The following is a 21,379-nucleotide window of genomic DNA, read 5'->3' on the forward strand; positions in this document are numbered from 1 at the left end:
CATTTTCTTCTTTTCTGGCATGTGTACCAACCTGTTGTAAATTGGAATGGAAGGAATAGGTAAACTGTCGACTGCTGATGGTAAAGCATTTGCAGATCCTGAGGTGCTTCGCAGACTGACTTCTTCGGTGAGCTGCGCGTTGGATGAAGCTGCTGCTGCACTTACCCGGATGAGAGCAGAAAGTACAGCAAATGCAGGGCAGACAGACAAGTAAGCTGTGTTTTTTACACCATCCAGTTTTTAGTTGTGTGCTACTTAGAGGTGGGTTTTTTCCCATATACTTTTGGACTATGAGATGATGAAACTCAAGTGGAACCAATGCCAAGTTGTCATCTGTGATTCTCCAGTTAAGTATACCTGCAATGTCAGTATTGGGAAAATGAAACAATTAGTATTATTTAGAATTCAACAATCGTTCTTCAAGTAAACTTTTTTAACTTGACCAATGGTAGAAACGAAATCCCTAAGCTTGTAAGTAACCTGGGCCTTGGAAAAATACTGAATCCCCAAATCCCCCCTCCCACCTCCCCCAAAAAAATTCAGAATTCTGAGCTCTCCTTTTCAACTGTGGTGGAAGGAAAGCAGTCTCGAGAGACTTGAGCCTTCAGCTTTCAGCTGTTGTGTAGGACCTTGGACAGAGCCCCAGCCAGAAAGGCTCAGCTTTTTGAGGCAGCTTCCTGGCTTTCGGTGTTTTTTAGTTTTAGTGAATGTTTGAGGGAAAAGCAAAAGCTGGTTCCCTTCTAGGCACTTGTTAAGGTTCAATACAACAGAAACAGACTGCTAGTACGCATCTGCTTGGTTAGTTAACCGATTATTTGTTGTATACTGAGTAACCCAGAAGAAATACTTTGTGATATGTTGACCAGGACCCATGAAGATGAGTAGAATATTTTCCTTTTGTGTCTGCTTCTATTCTGTGTGTTTGTTCCTGCCCCCAGCTACCTCAAAAGGCTGCTAACAGCAAGGTTGCCAAAGCTGTTGCTAGGATGGGGGATGTGGGAAATAAAAAATAAATGTGGAAAATGTGGTGAACAGTATGTTTTCCAGAAATATTTCTCTATGTTAGTGTGTGTGTGTGTGTGTATTTATTCTGGTGGCACAAATGAAATAGGACCTGAAATATGACCTGGGAACCTAAAGTTCTCTGACTTAAGGTTTAACAAACCAAGAGAAAATTACCTCTTCCTGCAGGTCTGAGTTAGGGCCACAAGTTAAATGCTTGGTTGTCGTTCGAAAGTCAAGGCATTTATTATGTTGTAGGTGAAGAACGTTGGAGGTGATCTGTTTCAGTTTAATCAACAGTGCTGAAAAAAGGTGTGATAAGACCAATCATTTTCCTGTCCTCTAGTTCCTAGAACAAAGGAAAATGTGAATACAGCTCTGATTAGTGGTTGCGGATACAGAATGGAATACTCATAAAATAATACCCAGTTAAAGATACTGTATTTGTGTTCCAAGCGTCTCTTTTTCTTTGAGCCTTACTTGAGAGAATGAATGGGACAAAACCTGTTTCCAAATCAGTAATACAAAACTGGCATAGATGGAGACTCTATGCTAGGTAGTAATTAACAATATAGGGTTTTGTTTCCAGTACTGTAGTAGTAGCCTTTCAAAAGGGAAAGTTGTTAGCTATCTAAGGCGCATATTTGATTGCAAAAAAGGCTTCATACTGACATAACATTGTGTTGAGTGCATAGAGTGTCTTCTCTGAATATGTCCTCTGTTGCTCTTGCACATCTTGCAAAATATAATTAAAGTGGTTGTTCTTCATATGTTTCTTGTTGTAATCTTGTGCTAGAAATGAGTAACAGGAGTGGTTGAGTACATGTTGATTTTTCAGATAAGTTGCTTAGAAAACTTCAAGTGTAAAAATGCCAACTCTTTAACAGTTGACAATGGTTTTCAGGTTGTTCTGTGTCCTCATGGCACGTGGGGCTTTTTGTTCTGTATGTAGACCAAGTGTTTGAAGTGTGGTCCATTTTCACTTCTTATTGCTTTCTACCTTGTAAGCCGCAGCTTGGCAGAGGCTTGTTCAGAAGGAGATGTAAATGCTGTGCGGAAGTTGCTAATTGAAGGAAGAAGTGTGAATGAGCACACAGAAGAAGGGGAAAGCCTCCTTTGTTTAGCCTGTTCAGCAGGATATTATGAGCTTGCACAGGTAGGTTTTCTGGCTGTTTTGTGTATGTCTCGTACCAAAATAGGTGGTTATTGAACTAATGTTTTTTTCCTTGTGTACCTGAAGGCAGGGTTAAGGTACTAAAATATGTCAGTTAAATGACAAATGAGGACTTGCCCACAAACTGCGTGTTGCTGATGGATTCCTTGTGCATATTTTTCAAAGTTTCTGATACAAAACTGTTCATGAAGGTGGCTTTGTGTAGCATTTTAATTATCTTGACGTTCTGGTTTGTCACCTAACAAAGCTGTTGATCATCCTTCTGTTCACAGGTTCTTCTGGCGATGCATGCTAATGTAGAAGACCGAGGTATTAAGGGAGACATAACACCTCTAATGGCTGCTGCTAATGGTGGACATGTCAAAATCGTCAAGTTGCTGCTAGCTCATGGTGCTGATGTGAATGCACAGTCATCAACAGGTAACTAAGTGTGTTAGAGCTTGCTGAAAACAATTGGAAGGTTGAGACTTGTGGCTTGTGGGAAATTGATGTACAAGTTTGGTAAGAATGGCTCTCAGCTGAGCATAGCTCTTCCAAGCAGATCTCTTCCTCTAAGTTATACAGTTTGGCTCATGTATTTTTCTGTGTAGCTATAAGACAGTAGTTGATTGTGGATGTAAGTGGATTAAATCTATTAGTAGCTGAAAGGTATTTGTATTTGCCGGGTTGGTGTACTGAGAAAATCATTTGGTGGCAGGTCTAGTTAACCTGAGGAAAACAGTAAGCATGAGAAGATGGCCTTTTTTGCACATTTCTTGGCAGTTTGGTAGGCATTTCTGTTTGTGACCAAATTGCGTTAAGAAATTTTCCTAGTTAATGCAGCTGTTAATTGGAGAGATCCTGTGTAGTCTATTACCATGGGCAAATTGATTATCGACCCTAAATGATGAGGCAGGTTAGGATGTGAGAAGGCGTGTATGTGGAGGTTTTTTAGTGAAGTAGTTCTAAGTAGTAGTACTGCTTTGTTTTCCTGTTCTAACAGCGTGGTATGTCCCTGCTGATTAGCAGGAAGGGCGATGGGATTTTGTGATGCAAGTTGGGATTAACCAGGAAAAAACTAGGAGGAGAATAGTTTCAGTACTGTTACCAGGCACATTTAGATCTTCAGCTTGTCAGTACTGAGTTGTGTTTTGCAGTTACTTCATTTTCCCCCTTTATTGTTTAAGGTAGTTAGCTCAGTAAAAGCAGTAAACTGGAGCATCAGGTTCCCAGTAGAAATTGTCAAATTTGATGTTCTGTTTTCTAAAACTTTTTCTCTTCTGCCTCTAGGCAATACAGCCCTTACATATGCCTGTGCTGGAGGCTACGTAGATGTTGTGAAAGTACTGCTGGAATCGGGTGCTAGTATTGAGGACCATAATGAAAATGGTCACACTCCCCTGATGGAAGCAGGAAGTGCCGGCCATGTGGAAGTGGCCAGAGTGCTGTTAGAAAACGGCGCAGGCATAAATACGCATTCCAATGAATTTAAGGAGAGCGCACTTACGCTGGCTTGTTACAAAGGTATAGTACCAAGGCCTTTGCTTAGGTGTGGAAAGTCTTAACAAATATGTAATTATTCGGCCTTGTTGTCTGTTATGATATTAATTTAAAGGCTATGAATAGACACTTAGACTTTTATCCTGGCTTTGATACTGCATACCACATAGGCACCATATGTAAAACGATCCTCAGCATGGAGACTGTAAGTACTAAGATATAAAACTTTTGTTTGAGTCCTATGATGCTTTGAAAGATTTTCTCTTAGTTAAATGATTTCTGAAGCAAGAAATTAATTCTTCATAGAATGAGTATGATAAACTTTATGTAATGTAACTGTTTTAAAAGATACCTCTGCTCAGGTACTGAAATGCCAAATAATTTGAAGGACTTAGTGCTTAGAAAACATCCAGAACCTGGGGCTTTGCCTTTTAGGTGTCAATGCTTAGGCACCAGGACTTTCCTGCCTCCTTTGGAGTATTAGGCAGCTATCTTGCATCACCTGAGCAAGAGATGAAAATGTTTTATTAAAAGGCCAAATCGGTGCAAACAGCCAGAGCAGTTGTTGTAATAGTCACTTAGTATATGCTTTATTAGAGCTATTAGAATGGCTCTTGGAATCATAGAGTAATTGATGTTTGTAACAGAGGTACTTGCTCTGGTATCGCAGTAGGTTTTTCTGCTTTGAACACTCCTGGTGCAGTGTTACACTGCACCTTCACAAGCCCTGGTAGTTGTCTTTTGTGGTGATTATCAGAACAAAGGCTCTGTTTGAAAGAGCAGTGGGAACCCAAACTGTCCCCTCCCTGAAGAATTATGCCTGGGCCCTGGATTCTGAGGTGAGCTTGGAAAGCTGAGTTTAAAAAAAAAAAAATTAAAATTACCCCTTATCCATTTATGTTCTGTCTGTATCTCTTGCATTTGTGTTATTCCAAATCTCATGTTTAGGAAGTAGAAATATGGTCCTTTTTTTTGTGTTGCTTGCTTCCTGTAGTAGAATGATTTGGGATACTTGAGACCAAGAAGGTCACTAGCTTCTCCCAGATAAAGGGGAAAGGGTGAAAAATGACTAGCCTCGTTTTGGGCAGTATCTGTGTGCTTCGTGTTGTTACTAGGTGTATTCCTAGTGTTAAGATTTAGCTTTATTCATGTTGAGTTACAAAGCAGCTTTTTCTGGCTTGGTTTTGTGTTTGCTTCTTGAGTGAATCATGACTGTATAGTGGAGCTGACTGGACTTGACGTACCTCCAGAACTTGGAAAGCTATAGTCAAGAATTAATGTAGTGGTAGAATAAATACTTTCCAAAAGCTTTTAAGTGCCTTTGTAGTTGGAGGTTTTCTATAAGTGGTTGAATTCTACAAATATCAGCGTGAAGGTCCACCTTCTTTGTTTTGTGGCCTAAGGATTGATAGGAGCTCGGGGGCTGTTTACACTACCATTTATAACCACAGTAACCCTAAATCTCTAGTGTTGAGCAGGAAGAAGCAGAAAAATCTGTCAACCAAACAAAAGGCTGTCATTCTGTAGTTGAAAAAAAAAATAAGTGTAAGGTCTTCAGACATAATAAATCACCCTAGTAAACCTGATGTTTGTACTGGTCGGCTCTAATGTCACCTCAAGGAATGCATACAATACAGACATGATTTAAGCCACTAAGTGAATCGGATGATATTTTTAGTAAGTATGCTATTGGGCTTCTGCAGTTGTTAAACCTCTAGATATGAACTTGCCTGCTGAGACAGTTTTACTGACATTTTTCTCTTCTAACATAGCCTTTTGCTACCTTAATGATATTATGCTAGACCTTTTCTATTACAGTTGTGAAATGTACCTGCTGAAAGTGGTTTGTAACTGTTAAGTACTTTCTCCATACAGGCCACCTAGAAATGGTGAGGTTCCTGTTGGAAGCTGGTGCAGACCAGGAACACAAGACAGATGAAATGCACACTGCTCTTATGGAGGCTTGCATGGTAAGAGATTCATGGCTTTATCAGTGAGGCAAATGTATTGTCTTTTCACTTGCAGGAGATGAACAAAATGATTCTTTTTGGCCTCTTTCTGGTATGGAATCCAACTGTGTGATATTTTGATTCTCTGTATGTCATGAACTTCTGTTAGACAATGAAGCAAAAATGGAAAAAAAAATCCATGGTGGAAAAATGGTACTTCCTAAAACAGTAAAATTAAAATTTTTGCTCTTATGGCTGACAAAATAGTTAATTTCTTGAGACAGTGAGAGAGAGAGATTAACCCATTCTTTGAATAACAAGGTTTATGTTATGTCCAGGTGCACTTATTTTTTTCTGAAGTGGTAGGAGTCAGCAAGTAAGGCTGTGCTTGTCCTGAAGCAGCTTATGTAGTCTGTCTGCCTTTGTGTTATGTCAGTTACTTTTGGCTTTTTGTCCAATAATAATCATGTAGGGCTGGTTTGATAAGAGATACTTCTGTGACCTCAGTTCAGAGGAATTCATGAATTGAAAGATAGCCAGATGTAAACACTAGTTAAGTATTTAAAGAAAACATAGCTTTTAAATGTTAATTCTGCCAGTTTCTGGGCGAGCAACTCTGAGTGTACGATGTAGAAATGTTTTTTACAGCCATCTCCAAATGACTGTAACTTAAAGCAGATTGAGAGTGGCTGTTGAAATGCTTTTGACAATTACAGTAGGCACTAAACATGGGTGATGAATGTGGTTGTAACCTGGCTATTGGAAGCATTTAACATACCTAGGCATGTTTAAGGAGTTTGTAAGCCCAGTTTTCATCTTCCAATGTTGGTGTTTATGTTTAGGGGTGTGTGTGGGACTTGTTTCAGTATGATTCACCCAGTCACTTATCATAGAATCTCAGCATAGTTTGAATTGGAAAGGATCTTAAAGACCACCCATGTCCCAGCACCTGCCATGGGCAGGAACACCTCCCATCAGCCCAGGCTGCCCAAAGCCCCATTCAGCCTGACCTTTAATATTTCCAGGGATGGGCATCCATGGCTTCTCTGGGCAACCTGTGCCAGTTCCTCACCACCCTTGTGGTGAAGAGTTTCTTCTCAACAATCTAAATCTGTAATGTTTTGATTTAAAACTCTGTGTCCTATCACTACAATCCCTGACAGAGTCCCTTCTCAGCTTTCCTGTAGGCCCTCTGGGTACTGGAAGACCATTATAAGGTCTCCTTCAATCCTTCTCTTCTCCAAGCTGAAAAACCCCAACTCCTTCAGCCTGTATGCATAGGAGAGGTGCTTTGGCCTACTGATGATCTTCGTGGCCATCCAAGAAGTCCATGCCTTTATGATGGGGACTGTAGGGCTCACCTTACTCCTTGAAAACACAGGACCAGAGGCTGTGTGGGGAGCACCTAGGAAACGAAAGGGGAAATTGTTAACAAGCTTAATTAAGAAAAATACTTCCATGTTGCTGGCCTCCTAATCTGAGGCAGTTGTAAAATGACAGCATAAAATAAATTACCTCTTATAAAATTTAATAAGACAGAAGAAATCTGATTTTTAGTTTGTTGTGGTATAACATAAATATTGGTTTAACTTTCACTTGAAAAGGTTATGTATGAGTACATTTCAATGCTGAAATTGCAAAATTGATGTTCGATTTATGATTATTGAAAGCTTTTGTGGTGAAGAAAACTTGTTAAATTGCAGTCTTTATATGGTGTTTTTGTTTGAGGTACTCATAAGCTTTAACCAGGTTTGTAATTCTGGTTTATCTGCATCACCTTTAAAGCACATATCTTACTGGATAACTTACTGTAGTATCTTACTACATATAGCCTCAGGTTGAGGTTTCAATTCCTTTTGCCTTTTCCTTTGGAGTTTACTTTTGAGTAAATGTGCTCCTTGATTCCCTTTTTCTGCACTAACAGTTTAGGCTTTGGTGCGCCCCCTTTCAGAGAAGTGGGTACATTGGTATGAGTTAGCCCCATACTGTTTAATACCAAGGGTTGGCAGGGCTAGCACAATGAGAAATTCAGCCAGATACCAGTTTTCATTTCTAGAACTGTGTGTGAATTGGAACCTATTTTGGCGGAGAGAAGGAAGATAAAACAAAAAGGAGAAGAACTAGGCTTCCCCCCCCTTAATTTTAATTGTATTTAGTTGAAATATGTGAATGTCTGTGAGGCTTTGAAGAAACCTTTCTGTAGAGGTTTCCTTTTCTATTTAGGGTTTGTAGCTGCGGCATGCTTAGATCAGAAATTTTGTTAATGCCTTATGCATATGTTTTTGTAATTCTTCATCAGTATGTACAATTTCAACATAAAACTTAAAACTTGCCTCTTTAATTACTTTCTTATTATCCTCTCTAGCTAGATTTCTCATGGGTTATTATTTTTTTTTGTCACAAACCTTGTGTAGTATCTCATGACTGGCCATAGATGAGTGCCACAAATGCTTCTTAGAAACCTAACTTAGTTGTCTTCCCTTTCCTGAAATAACAACACTAATGATTCTAAATTCAGCCACAGTTGTCTGTTGAAATAAGTTAATGACTTCACATAGGGGGATCATTAACAATGGTAGTTCTCAAGAAGTCATTAGAAAGCAAGGCATGCAGATAAACAGGACTTCAGCTACTCTTTCTTAATCTGAAATATTAATAAGTGTGCCATATAGTTATGGATTCTGTGCTTGCAGTGAGTTCCCTAGAAGATGGCAATAAAATCTTGTTTGTTGCAGTAGTCTTTCATTGGGACAACTTGGCAGACTGCAGAGAATGCTGCTAGTTTGTGGAGCTGCGGAGTGAGCTTTCCTTGCTTTGTTTTCCTCCTTTCCCCATGTTCCTCCACCAACAGACTAACACATCAATTGGACTCACAGAAATGTTGGGACCCATTTCTTCCTAAACAATAGGAAAAAGTCCTTGGTGTCCCATCTTCCCTCTGGAAACATTTCCTAAGTGGGCATTTCCACATGCAGTCTGAGAATTAATTGACTGAGAGATGGTTGATGTTATCAGGATCTTTGGTTTTGCTTCAGAAGGAGCAGCTTTCTGTGGTAGTACTTAAAAAGTTTGCAGTCTAAAATACAGCAAAGGCTTCTCATCTCAGCATGCTTTTACTGCAGAAACAGTTGCTTTTTCTTCAGTAATGCAAGAAAACTGTCCTTTAGGATAGCACTGAATTGAGTATATATTAGGGAACTTATCTGTGGCACAGCGTTTACATACAGGCCTAAGAGACCGTGTGAACCTTGTCCTACAAAGCATTGAGGAAGACTTCTGTGCAACAGCTTTTTTATACACACCAGTAGTGGTTTAATGCAAATGAGTTGTTAAGCAATGTGACTTGCCTCGTGGGAGCAAAAAGCAGGTTTATCTAGTTTGGGCTTCCTCTTACTGAAATAATGTAACTTTCTCCAGTAAGGGATGAGTACTGATTGCCCACTGGTTGATCTTCAAAATATGCCTGGTACACTTGTACAGATTCATCAGACAACATTGTGTGATCAAATAACACTAGGGGTTTTAAACATATTTTAGAAGAGCTGAACAGCACCATCCTTTTGCAAAGTTCGTTAAAACAGAGATAAAAGTCCCTGCTGTGGTTAATCACCAGCAGTTATTTTCAAGCCTGCCCAGCCCATGTACAGAACTTTGAAGCATACTCTTATGTTGCTGTTTGCCATGATTGAGTTAAATCAGTCTGGAATGATTAGTGAGTTGTTCTCCCAGAGCCTGATGGTCGAGATACCACCCCTGCATTTCCTCAAGGAAAGAATCTTGGAGGTTTTCCCTGAAATAGTGTTGTCACTTCATGTAAAAAAAAAAAAAAAACTGAGTATGTCCTAGTTAATGGCCTAGATCTTTTTCTGAGACAAAGTTCTGCTGTGCTCCCTGGAAATGATAAGGTATAAAATGCTTCAGATAAAGAGGTTGGAATGTGTCAGATGCAATTTTGTGTTTTGTCTGGGAAACAGCTTTTAAGGTTATGGTTTCTAGCTTCTTGAAGGTAATGATGGCTTTGGTTTGCTGTTTCTTGGTGAGGATGTCAATGGCTTCAATTGGCTGCTTCTTAATAGTTAATCTTAGTTCAGGATGTACTTACCTTGTCAATGACAACCTCAAGAGAGCCTTGTGTTGGTGGTAAGCAGGTGCTTTATTTATGCTACCCTCCTGTGTTCTGTCTATCAGGCTTTTCCCTGCCTGGTTACTCTAAGCTTCAGTGATCTGGAGAAAACCAACTTGGAGATTTTCTGCTGTTGGACTGCAGTGACCAAGCTGATTTGTCTTTGTTATAAATAAAACCAGATTTTTATGGCATTTTGATATGTCATTGTCAGAATTTCAATGTAAGCATACAGCTGGAATGTCATTTCATTAAGTTCCTGAATCTGTGGTGTGCTAGAAATATGACAAAGGTCATATGCTCAAATCTTCTTTTCTTTGTTATCCAAAGGAAGCAAGCAAGCAAATGCAGGAGCTCTGTTTGGGTAACCAGTTTGACAACAGTACCTTAAGACTGCTGTCAAGGGAAAGCCATAGTTTGAGGTGGCTCTTGTGATCTAGGAGGAACTCCTGACAAATGGTCTCACTTTCTCCCTCTAAGGAAAAAGACTAAACAAGCCCTGACTGCTCTAAAATCGAGCAGGAAGCACAATAGTTCTACAAGTGCCAAGAGACAAGCAGTGTGGTTGTGCGTGGCTTTTTAAGATAGTAAGGAAGCAAAATTGTTTAATGTAGGCCATGTCCTTTCTTTCATCTCCCTCCCCAAAAGCTGGGAATCTGTAAATAATCTGAGATACTAGCAGTCCTCATGGAGATGAGGACCAACCGTGTTTCTGACATGTTGATTTTGTAAGAAAAATATACTGCATAACAAATAATGCAACTGCATGTTGAATCTAAGTTCCCTGTTCTTGACGAAACGTGGAGCCTTGACGTTGTGATTCGTTGGCAATTTAAAGGCTTTGTAGAATTTTAGAAGAACATTTACAACCTGTTCTCATGTCCAAGTAAAAAGATTGATTGGATTCTCTTAATACTCTCATTTAATACACTGCTTTCCCTCATTAGTAGTACATTTGTTGAAAGAACATAAATGCATTTTTGTGATAGCTTATTTCCTAAGATTTTTGCTCCTTGCGTAAATTTGACAGTCTTCAGTTCTGTATACATTGTTCAGTGAAGACAAATATTAGGTGTTAAAGCATCTTGGTATTGTTCTTGTGGAGGAGGCATGCTTTTAAAATAATGCCAAGCTCTCTGAGCTGTTTTTTTTTTTTCCCCTCTGACTAAAGTGATACCAAACATTTGAACTCGTGTGCCTTCTGTGAAGTCAACCAGTTTGCAAGCAGGAAAGCTTGGTATGTGTATCCTAATGCTGTTTTTGAACAAGGCACATTCAATAAAAGTGTTCCTGAAGTTCTTCCAGTTACCTGTTTAACAGTGGACCTTATCCAAATATTTAAGAAAATCTGTAAGGAAGTTTTGTTATATTTTTGGACTTCCTTAGTTGTTGCTCTTATGTGTCATTTGATGGAGTTCAGACGGTGAGTTCTTTAGGCTTTGAAAAAGAACAGCAAGTTTCTTTTTGTTATGAGTTCTTAAACTTTTTTTTTTTTTCCTCTCGTAGGATGGCCATGTGGAAGTGGCAAGATTACTTCTTGATAGCGGAGCTCAGGTGAACATGCCTGCTGACTCTTTCGAGTCTCCGTTAACTTTGGCAGCCTGTGGTGGGCATGTTGAACTGGCAGCTTTGCTAATTGAACGTGGAGCTAACTTGGAAGAGGTGAATGATGAAGGATACACACCACTGATGGAAGCAGCTAGAGAAGGCCATGAAGAGATGGTGGCGCTACTACTTGGTCAAGGTAACTATTGCAGTGCCTTCTGTTGACTACAATTCAGTAGGCATGTGTCTCGTTTTTTTAATATATTACAATTATATTGGTTCCTTTTTGAACAACTTCTGAACAACCCATCACCCTCTTTTTGAGCAGTTATTTAGTGAAGTACTTTTCGTTATACTTTAAGTGGTCATCCTGAACTGTTCTTCAGAGCAGCTTTGCGTTTTTCAGATAGGTATTGTACACTGAAGGGCTAACGTGGGTAACTTGCACTCTGCATGATATCCTTGGCATATCTTGAGAATGTTTTATTACTGAAAAGCTGTGGAGAAGCACTTTTGAGTTTTCAGAGGGGTTCCCTGAGTAGTAAAAGGAAACTGAGATTTGATGTGTCATGACTTCAGAAGGATACTTCTGCAGCTGTAGAAATGAGATATAAACAGATACCTTGTGCAACAATAAATAGCTTAATATGCTGCTATTGCTTTCAAAAAATCAGTATTTTCTGATATGTGTTTATTTTCTTGAAGGAGCAAATATCAATGCTCAAACAGAGGAGACACAAGAAACTGCTCTAACTCTGGCTTGCTGTGGAGGCTTTTTGGAGGTTGCCGATTTTCTTATTAAAGCAGGAGCTGATATAGAACTTGGTTGTTCAACACCTTTGATGGAGGCTGCTCAGGAGGGTCATTTGGAGCTGGTTAAATATTTATTAGCTGCAGGTATGGAGTAATTTTGTTAGTCCTTTTGTAGAGACTTAACGAAACCTTAATCATGTCCCCAAATTGGTTACACTTTGATTAGCAGTCTGTTGAAGCTGGTTGCAAAAGTTTGTCGAATTGTAAATAATGTACTAGTTGGACCCTTATTTAGCTTTTTTAGACTTGAGTTGATCTAAGTTTTCTGGGAACTTAAGTTCTAGGTTTTGGGTGGTGTTTTTTTTTCCCTAGAGTATTGTTAAGTTATTTAATAATGTAAATGTTGTACTGAAAGGAGAAAATTGTTTGCTATCTGATCTTATAAAAGATTATTAATATACTTGCATATTTTCTGTAATGAACTCCATAAAGCTTACATGCTCATTAATACTGCTTCAGGGGCTAATGTGCATGCAACAACAGCAACAGGTGACACAGCACTGACATATGCGTGTGAAAATGGCCATACTGATGTAGCAGATGTCTTACTTCAGGCAGGAGCAGATCTGGTAAGTAATTATTTTCTTTAGAAGTTACAAGTGGGAAATACCGTAATTAATGACGTGTGTTTTGTTTCATGTTCACTGCTGAAAACTTGCTGTTGAGTGTTAATTGTTTTAATTGGTTTTGTACTGGTTTTTGACCTTTTTACTTTCAACGAAGTAAGAACTGATGATGGCTTTCTAACAGATACGAGACTGTTTTGTTGCCTAGAAATGTGTAGGTCATACCAAAAACTTTGGCAGTTAATTTTTAAAGCATTTCTAAACACTTCAAGGTTGCTTGTACAGGAAAACGGGATTCTGTTTTTCTGTCATGTGCAGTGCTGAAATGTACTAGGCTTGGAATTGGTGAGCTGATTATGGTTTAAGACTTGAATTTGCAAACTTTTTCTGTTACTTAAGCAGCAGTTGACAGTTCTGATGTGATCTATTTGGTGTACCATAGTGGAACTAAGATAATGAAGGTCAGTTGATTTTTACACCAGGCTTGTACACCAGTAGGTTACCAAAAAGCGTAGTTAAGCGTGATAAAATTCTTTTTTTAATTTATAATCACCAGCATGTGCTTTGAATGCTTCTTATCCAGGCATCTTAGACCTATACAAAGGTAGGTAGATGTTCTCATTTGTCTGCAAGATATACTTAAATGCTGTGCTGTTTGAAATTCAATGTTGGTAGACTGTCAAACACTGAAGAGGAATCTTCCACATCTGATGTTTTCCAATTCAAAAAGCAAACAGTTGGATTATGTCCTTTTAGATGCGCTACTTGTGTTTGCTGAATTTTAAATCTTTATTTATCTGTTCTAGGAGCATGAATCAGAAGGTGGAAGAACTCCTCTCATGAAAGCTGCAAGGGCAGGTCACGTTTGCACTGTTCAGTTTTTGATTAGTAAAGGTAAGTTTGTGTAAAGGCTCTTGGCTTTGGCTGTTAGAGATGCTCTGAGTTAGGAACATACATCAGTAGTAGTTTAACTTGGATTTGGTTGAAATATTTTAAAGCAGTTCAGTGATTCTTAAACTAGGCTCATAATGATCACCTCTGGTTTCAAGTGAGATTAGGGGAAACTTCAACTTTTAAAAAAAGTTATATTCCACTCTCTAATTCCTAATAAAAGCAGTAACAACCATAGCATTTACTGGGTGTTGCCATGTACAGCTCTTGAGCACTATCTTGTTCAAAAGTTCAATTTCAAGCACCTGTTTGTTTCAGCATCTTGATTATAACTTGTTTCATGTTGTCAGAACTATCAGTCGCAGCCTTATGTCGCTGGGCGTGTAGTGTGGATACAGAGCTCAGAACTTTTTTTTTCTTTTCTTACAAACTGAAGGATTTTTCCCTTAGCTTCCTTGTGTGGAGCAGGACTAACCTGAAGTTTTCAGTATGATGTAGTTTTTTCTCTGTAGCTGCAACTGGTAATCTAGCAGTCAGCTAAGATCCATGTGTTGAATCGTTTCTAGAGAAAGATACCACTCTCTAAAAAGCTACTAGCAAACTTAAAAGGAATAGGTTTGCCTACTGTGTGAAGTTTGGTATGAGCTAACATACCTGTTTGAACAATGGGCTTGGAGTGTCAGTGCAGGTAGTGTTTCTGTTCTTGGAGGCATGTATGCTAAGGGTCAAATTCTACCTGACAAGACTGAGACGTTGAATTTGATGACTGTGACAGGTTAAATGGGCTTCTGATGAGAGTTTGACTTGCATTTTATATATCAGTTGCAAGACTGTAGCCAAAGACAGTATCTTTGTGCTTAAGAAGGCAAGCTTGGTATCCCTTCTATCTAGAAGATAGGTAGAGGAGAACCAATTTAAGTCTCTTTTTTTTAAAAAAAATATATATATATATAATCTTTTCCCTCTGTTTTTGAAGGAGCAAATGTGAACAGGACCACTGCTAACAATGATCATACAGTATTGTCACTGGCCTGTGCTGGAGGTCATTTGGCAGTTGTGGAGTTACTGCTAGCTCATGGTGCTGATCCTACACACAGATTGAAGGTTTGTAATTCAGCTACCTTCTTTTCCTCTGAAGTAGTCTTCCATTCATGTTATAGCTGAATATACGCAAGAGAATTTACTTAAGTATTCTCTGCAACTGACCCAACATATCATGATCGCAGTAAGATCAAAGAACAGGTATTTCAGTGAAAACCACAAACAGGCATTATGTTCAGTTATATGTTTATAGGAGTTGGTGTTTGGAGGAGCACAGACCTGTTAATTAGCATGAATTTGAAGACTGAGCTCCAGTTGTAGTTGAGGAAAAAAAAAATACTGTTTTTAAGTTTAGTTATAGACTTGCCGCAGGTGGAATATTAAGGAAGTCTAAATATATACTGTTTTATCTCAAAACATTTCAGCATTATCGTGTTTTCACTATGATCTTTTCTAATAGTGTGATCTTTGCCTTTTTAGGATGGATCAACTATGTTAATAGAGGCAGCAAAGGGTGGTCATACCAGTGTGGTTTGTTACCTTCTAGACTACCCCAACAACTTGCTTTCTGCTCCTCCACCTGATGCTACTCAGCTGACCCCACCATCCCATGATTTAAATAGGGTAAGATATAAGAGCTGACATTCCGTTTTGTGGGGCTTTGTTTGTGTTTGTTGCAGTTCGTTCAAAATTGAAAGAAGTCCATGTCACTTCATCTACTACTGAACTGTAGGTCAATTGTGAAAATTTGAGCTGTTGTGAAAATGAAGATCCTCTGAGCATTGCTGTGTAGTCCTTTATTTTTCCTGTTCTATAAAGATTAATGGAAAAGTGATAAGTAAAAAGCCAGTAACTGAAGTCTGCTTTAATGAGGCTGTTCTTCAGAGTTATATTTGTAGCCCACTGTAGCTTTTATTTCCTTTTGCAGAATATAGCACTTTACAGTACAGAGATGAGTCTTCTTTAGCAAGTTATTTCCTAGGTGAAGAACGCCAAGCATATGGAAGTCAGGCGATCTCAAATGGTTAACTATTGAACTCAACATATTTAAAACATATGAAATGTTATTAGTTACCATGAAAGTCTGCTTTTCTAACAGGTTTTTTTTTTACCTTCTATTGAACTATCACTAGATTAGAGTATGAGGAAAATAATCTATTAGTATCCAACATTTTAGGCTCCTCGTGTACCAGTGCAGGCGCTGCCCATGGTCGTCCCACCCCAGGAGCCTGACAAACCCCCTGCTAATGTCGCTACAACCCTTCCCATCAGAAATAAAGGTCAGTCTTAGTTCTGGAGCTTATTTTCTAAATATCCGTTAGAAGATTTAGGGTTGCACTTACAGCAGAGTAGTGCCTATGAAGAGTGTTAATGGATTCAGTCAAGGAAACTGTAAATTTTTTTTTTTTAAGGATTGGTTATCTATCAAATATGAAGTATCAGTCATCTAACCCTGTAATCACATAGCGTCAAGAAATCTGCCTAAGTAAAAACATATATATATATATTAGTTTGACATACTGGACTAATGCAGAATGTCACCCAGAAACCTGCATAAATTTGCTAGTGGAATTTGTAGCAACTGTTAAGTTCCATATGGTAGTTGATTGGGTAACCCGTGTTTTCTTAGGATAGTAGTATTGGAGTGGGTTTGACTAATTCGATTGAAGGCGGAATTTCTTGTGCTACAAAACATTTAGTCTGATGTGGCTTAGCACCTCCTAGGACTAAATTTGCATCTATTTTGAAATCACTATTTTGATAACTTTACTCTTTCTGTACTTTAGAAGTCTCTTCCAAAATATTTTTTTTTATCAAGGATCAGCAATAGTGCAAATACAGGCGTGCATGTCATAAAATTAATACTGTGTGTACACTTGTATTGTTCTGGAAATACAGCAAGGATTACTGGAAGAAACTGGGCACCGCCACTGGCTCAAATCCTGGGTTTTGATTTGTCTTTCACCCTTCAAAATTAACAGATTGTTCCTTCTCCAACTGGTATGGCAGACCATGTCAGCTGTTTTACTGTGGACTTCTTCATAAAAGATGTATTGGATTAGTCCATCGCTCATTCTTACAGGAAGGCTGAATTATTTGCCTTGCCTGGGCAGAGTTGAGTTTTGACACATCCAAAGTCATGTCTGCTATGGATAAAATGTAGTGGCTAAACATACCCTGTTAGATCATGTTAAATATAAATGACTATCCTGGGTTCTAGCACTGTTTGTCAACTGAGCTAAGCTGGATACCTGTAGTGAAAGGATTCAGTGTTCCTAGAAAGTGTAGTACTTCCTAAAACATACTAAGCTACTCGCAAAACTGGTGGCCTGAGCAAAGTCACGTGTCCCTTGAGATGTTTTTGCATCGCTTTTGCTGTGCTTCAGGGCTGTAACGATACACTTATGCCTTAACATGATGACAGTCGCAAAAGATCAAGTGAAGAGACAGCATATCCTACCCTTTTGTTTCCATTTGTAGCACCACTTGATAACAGCGGCTCTTGAGACAATCGCTTCATTTGGCGAAAGTATAACAATTGTTGGAGTAAATATTTCAACGTAGCCTAGGGGTTATTTGGAATGTATGCGCAATAATCTATACTGTTAATTTGCAATCTGACTGCTGTGTTAAAATTGATAGTGAAAGATACCATTTCCTTTGAGGGCCTTACAGTACACTGACCTTCTGTGGGTGCTGTGTCTTGGTGCATTTAGCATCCCAACAGTAGCTCTATAATGAGGATGCCATTCATATGCACTTCCATTGGTTCTGAGGGGGTTTCTTTTTCACACAGCTGCTTCTAAACAAAAGTCCAGCAGTCATTTGCCAGCAAACAACCAGGATGTACAGGGTTACATCACCAATCAGTCTCCAGAGAGCATTGTAGAAGAGGCTCAGGGCAAGTTGACAGAGCTGGAGCAGAGGATAAAAGAAGCCATAGAGAAGAATGCTCAGCTGCAGTCCTTGGAACTGGCACACGCTGACCAGCTCACCAAAGAGAAGATTGAGGAGCTGAACAAAACGAGAGAGGAACAGATCCAGAAGAAACAAAAGATTTTGGAGGAACTGCAGAAAGTGGAACGAGAGTTACAGCTGAAAACTCAGCAGCAGCTAAAAAAGCAATATCTAGAGGTAAAAGCGCAAAGAATTCAGCTCCAGCAGCAGCAGCAGCAACAGTCTTGCCAGCACCTGGGACTACTGACTCCTGTTGGGGTAGGAGAACAACTCTCAGAGGGAGACTATGCACGATTACAGCAAGTGGACCCCATCTTGCTTAAAGATGATCCTCAGCAAGCTGCTGCGCAGACGGGTTTTGCACCAATTCAGCCTCTGGCGATGCCACAAGCTTTGCCTCTGGCAGCAGGTTCCTTACCTCCAGGGTCCATCGCAAATCTTACAGAACTGCAAGGTGTAATAGTTGGACAGCCAGTGTTGGGCCAAGCACAACTAGCAGGGCTGGGGCAAGGAATACTGACAGAAACACAGCAAGGGTTAATGGTAGCCAGCCCTGCTCAGACGCTCAATGACACGCTGGATGACATCATGGCAGGTGGGTTTATATTGTTATGAGCAGGTATAATATTTGCTTAACCAGTTGAGGGTATGTCAACTTCTTTGTGTGTGTGTGTGTTTGTGTATTCCTGCTAGCTCTGCAGCAGTACCTCTAGCCTACTGATATCCCTGTGTTGAGGTTTTCAGAGAATTAGTTTTAACTTTTCGATTTGCAGGGTTGCCTTTCCTTTTGTTGTGCTAACAGGTGCCTGTTTGTCAGGTTGGTATGTCAGAAATAGCATTTCTACCTCTTTTCTGGTTTGGGGGGTGGGGTATACTAGAGAGAAAAAAGTTTTTCAGCTTGTCTGTAGCTCAGGAATAACATCACGATGGTGCTGTTTGTTAGTACTTTTGGCTAGTTGACAGAGAGCTGACTTGAAGTGCTCAGAACAGGCTTTGAACCTACATTAAGCCTACAACTTGTAGCAAACCTGTAGGCTTGTCTTTTGAGTGAGAGCTGCTCTAGTTGGCCTTGAATAGTGAACCGTTAGGAAACTTTTACTTCTGTTCAGAAGAAAAGGCAGTAATTCCATTAAATTTTTCAGTATATTCATAGAAATTGTTGGTTTGTCAGTGATAAAATCTAGCCTCACCAAGTTTTTCTAGTTGCTCTGGAGATTTCTTTGCCCATATTACATCAGAGCTGTAAGGCCTTAAAAAGTAGCAACTACAAATAATGAAACAGACCTTAAATACCATGGAAAGTGAGAGCTGCTAGCATTGCTTTCCTTTACACGTGTTTTAGTTGCATGTAATCCCCTGTTAATGTAATGGCTGAAATACTCATTCTGAGTACTTATTTGAATACAAGTTAACTGTTTAGGAATGTTGGGAAAAAATCATGTTACTTGATTGAAGTTTGTTAGGGTGCTCTTTGTGAAACTGAATGTTTATTTTTAAAAATGCTCTGTCTTAAATCTCCTTTGTAAGGAGACAGTGTAAGACATCATGTTACGATGTGAGCTAGCGAAAAGGCAGGTCTACAGAAATATTCTAGCCCAAAGTTGCAGAGGTGTGGAGCGTCTCTTGCATGTACTGCAGGAATTAGGGGAGTACAGTAATGGTGCACAGTGAATAGAGGATTTGGTAACTATGAAATACCAGGTGGTGATTGTTTGAAATTGGAACAAGGCTTCTAAAACTGTGTGATGAAAATTAGGCTCCTCATGAGTACTCTGATGTTTAGGCAAAGCCTCCTTAAAGATCACTGAAACTTAAGGGACATGCAGAGATTGTATTTAGAAAATCTGGTGTTAGTTTAAGCCTAGACACAAGAGTTGGAAGCTGTCAGTTCATACAAATCCAACAGGAGACATGAGACGGTAGATAAAACTACTTACATTTGTGATAGTGTGCACTGATGCTGAAGGTCTCTCATGTGGATCTGCTGGGATATGTGCCAAAATCAGATACTCAGTTCAAGACAGAAAACGTGGTTTGTGGGTAGTTATGAAGTATGTGTGCAATGCACTTTAAATATGACTTAAACTTTCAGTTAGAAGACACTTGCTATGTATTTAACTGCATGTAACATAGCGAGGATCTGGGATTTTAGGTCAGCTGGCCCATATCCAAGTGCTTGTGCATCCTTTTTGTGAAAGTCAGATACTTCCAATGAACATTTGAGTGAATGTTTTTGTACTCCTTAGTCTCAGTTCTTAGTACAAGAGCACACGCGTGCAATTGGAAATGAGATCTAAATTGTGCTTTGGAAGGCCTTTGTGGAAGTCTGTTATAGGTTGTATAAATGAAATTCCATCTCTATTTTTCTGCCAAGTAGTAATTTTCAAGAGAGCAGACATAGACCTGACTATACAGCTCTGAAGCCAAGTTGATTGCACGCTTCAGAACTTAGTGTGGAATGGAAATGGGCTCAGTGTAACACAAAATGTTTAAGCACAGCAGCTAAATACTTCAGCAGTAGTTTTCTGTACTGCTTTAATGGGAACCCTCTAGATTATCCCTCATGGATACAAACCTCCTGTTTCTGAGGCAGTGACAGACACGTGAGGGTAGTTCCATCACATATCAGTGGCTTGCAGCACTAGGTGAGTTTCATCAGTTACAAAAACAATGATACACCTTGACTGTGTAAACTTTATATAATATTAATCTGTTTTTATTGCAAGTTGAATTTTCCCGTGTTAAGTACATTTTAGAACAAGGTCATGTGTGTAAATGCTTTTATTAGTTAGAGGCTAGAGTAAAGGTACCAATATTCCTGGTCAAGTGCTGTTCCTAAATCAACTCTGGGATGTTAATTTCCTTGTTAGTGTAGAAGCTAATTGGTGTTACCAGAGCTCTACAGAAGTTGTCTGGAGACACAATGGGAAAATGTACTGACTGGAGGGTTTTGAGGTGGTTGTGGCTTTTTTTGATTTGTTTTGTTGTTCTTTTTAAAGTAATAGGGAAAATTGAAAAAGTAGCAAATAATCTTGCAGTCACAATATAGGGTTCCTTTCTGATCCTGCTGGAATCCAGGACAAGGAGAGGGCTTGCTCTTCAGCTTCAGATCCTGACAGACATGGTGTTTGCTTGCTGAGAGGCTGGTGAATTAGAAGTGTGTGTTTAGTGGTGGAAAAGTTTATAAAACTCTTAACTCAAAATACTGCATATGTTAAATGATGTGTGATTTAAACCATCTTCTGTTTTTAATACTAACCCTATGTTGAAGTAGATCACTGTTTCCAAAGGAGTATGTCTGGTAACAGCCTCACAAAGTATTTCAGGAATCTTGAAGTGCTTGATAGGTTAATTCCTGGAAGCTACCTTGTGAGCTGAGTCAGCAATAGTTTTAACTAGCTTAATTAATACATGAGAAGAAAATACACATTGACTGTTAGGTCTTACTGGGAACTCAACACTGTAAAAAAATTACAAGAGAGAGCCAGCATCACAGCAAAATAATGAAATTGAATCCCATCTGCAATGCATGCAGGAGATCTGGAAAACTCTAAAGATAGAAGCTTTTATGCTCTGGTGTGACTATGATCAGTTGTTGGCAATGGTTATGCTGTTCTTATAAGTGGATGGTAGATGCATTTAGACCATTGTCCTAGGAGTGTTAAGAGACTTGTGGCTATTGCTAGGCAGCTGATTTTGTACGGGACTGAGCCTGTGGTAGTCTGCCTTTTAAGATTGGATCTTGACATGAAAGAACACTCAGGAAGGGCTAGACTCTAACAAAAATCATTGATTTAAGAACACAGCTGTGGTATGGTTTTTGGGCTTCATCTGCAGA

General features: G+C 39.2%; 1 protein-coding gene across 6 annotated transcripts in view; it reads left to right on the plus strand.

The window, feature by feature from the left end:
- Positions 1 to 21,379, plus strand: part of ANKRD17 (ankyrin repeat domain 17) — a 75,214-nt gene that overhangs the window by 22,132 nt on the left and 31,703 nt on the right. For 4 of the 6 annotated variants that reach the window (XM_035323998.1, XM_035324001.1, XM_035323996.1 and 1 more), the window contains exons 3-15: positions 54 to 210; positions 2,011 to 2,158; positions 2,449 to 2,596; positions 3,446 to 3,679; positions 5,531 to 5,625; positions 11,234 to 11,471; positions 11,978 to 12,169; positions 12,545 to 12,654; positions 13,458 to 13,545; positions 14,519 to 14,646; positions 15,064 to 15,207; positions 15,761 to 15,863; positions 17,381 to 18,136. In XM_035323998.1, coding sequence (XP_035179889.1) covers positions 54 to 210; positions 2,011 to 2,158; positions 2,449 to 2,596; positions 3,446 to 3,679; positions 5,531 to 5,625; positions 11,234 to 11,471; positions 11,978 to 12,169; positions 12,545 to 12,654; positions 13,458 to 13,545; positions 14,519 to 14,646; positions 15,064 to 15,207; positions 15,761 to 15,863; positions 17,381 to 18,136 — 2,541 coding nt within the window. The remainder of the gene's footprint in view (positions 1 to 53; positions 211 to 2,010; positions 2,159 to 2,448; positions 2,597 to 3,445; positions 3,680 to 5,530; positions 5,626 to 11,233; positions 11,472 to 11,977; positions 12,170 to 12,544; positions 12,655 to 13,457; positions 13,546 to 14,518; positions 14,647 to 15,063; positions 15,208 to 15,760; positions 15,864 to 17,380; positions 18,137 to 21,379) is intronic. The other 2 variants (XM_035323999.1, XM_035324000.1) reach the window with 1 other exon arrangement.

This window comes from Oxyura jamaicensis, chromosome 4 (assembly GCF_011077185.1).
Source record: "Oxyura jamaicensis isolate SHBP4307 breed ruddy duck chromosome 4, BPBGC_Ojam_1.0, whole genome shotgun sequence".
Taxonomy (NCBI): domain Eukaryota; kingdom Metazoa; phylum Chordata; class Aves; order Anseriformes; family Anatidae; genus Oxyura; species Oxyura jamaicensis.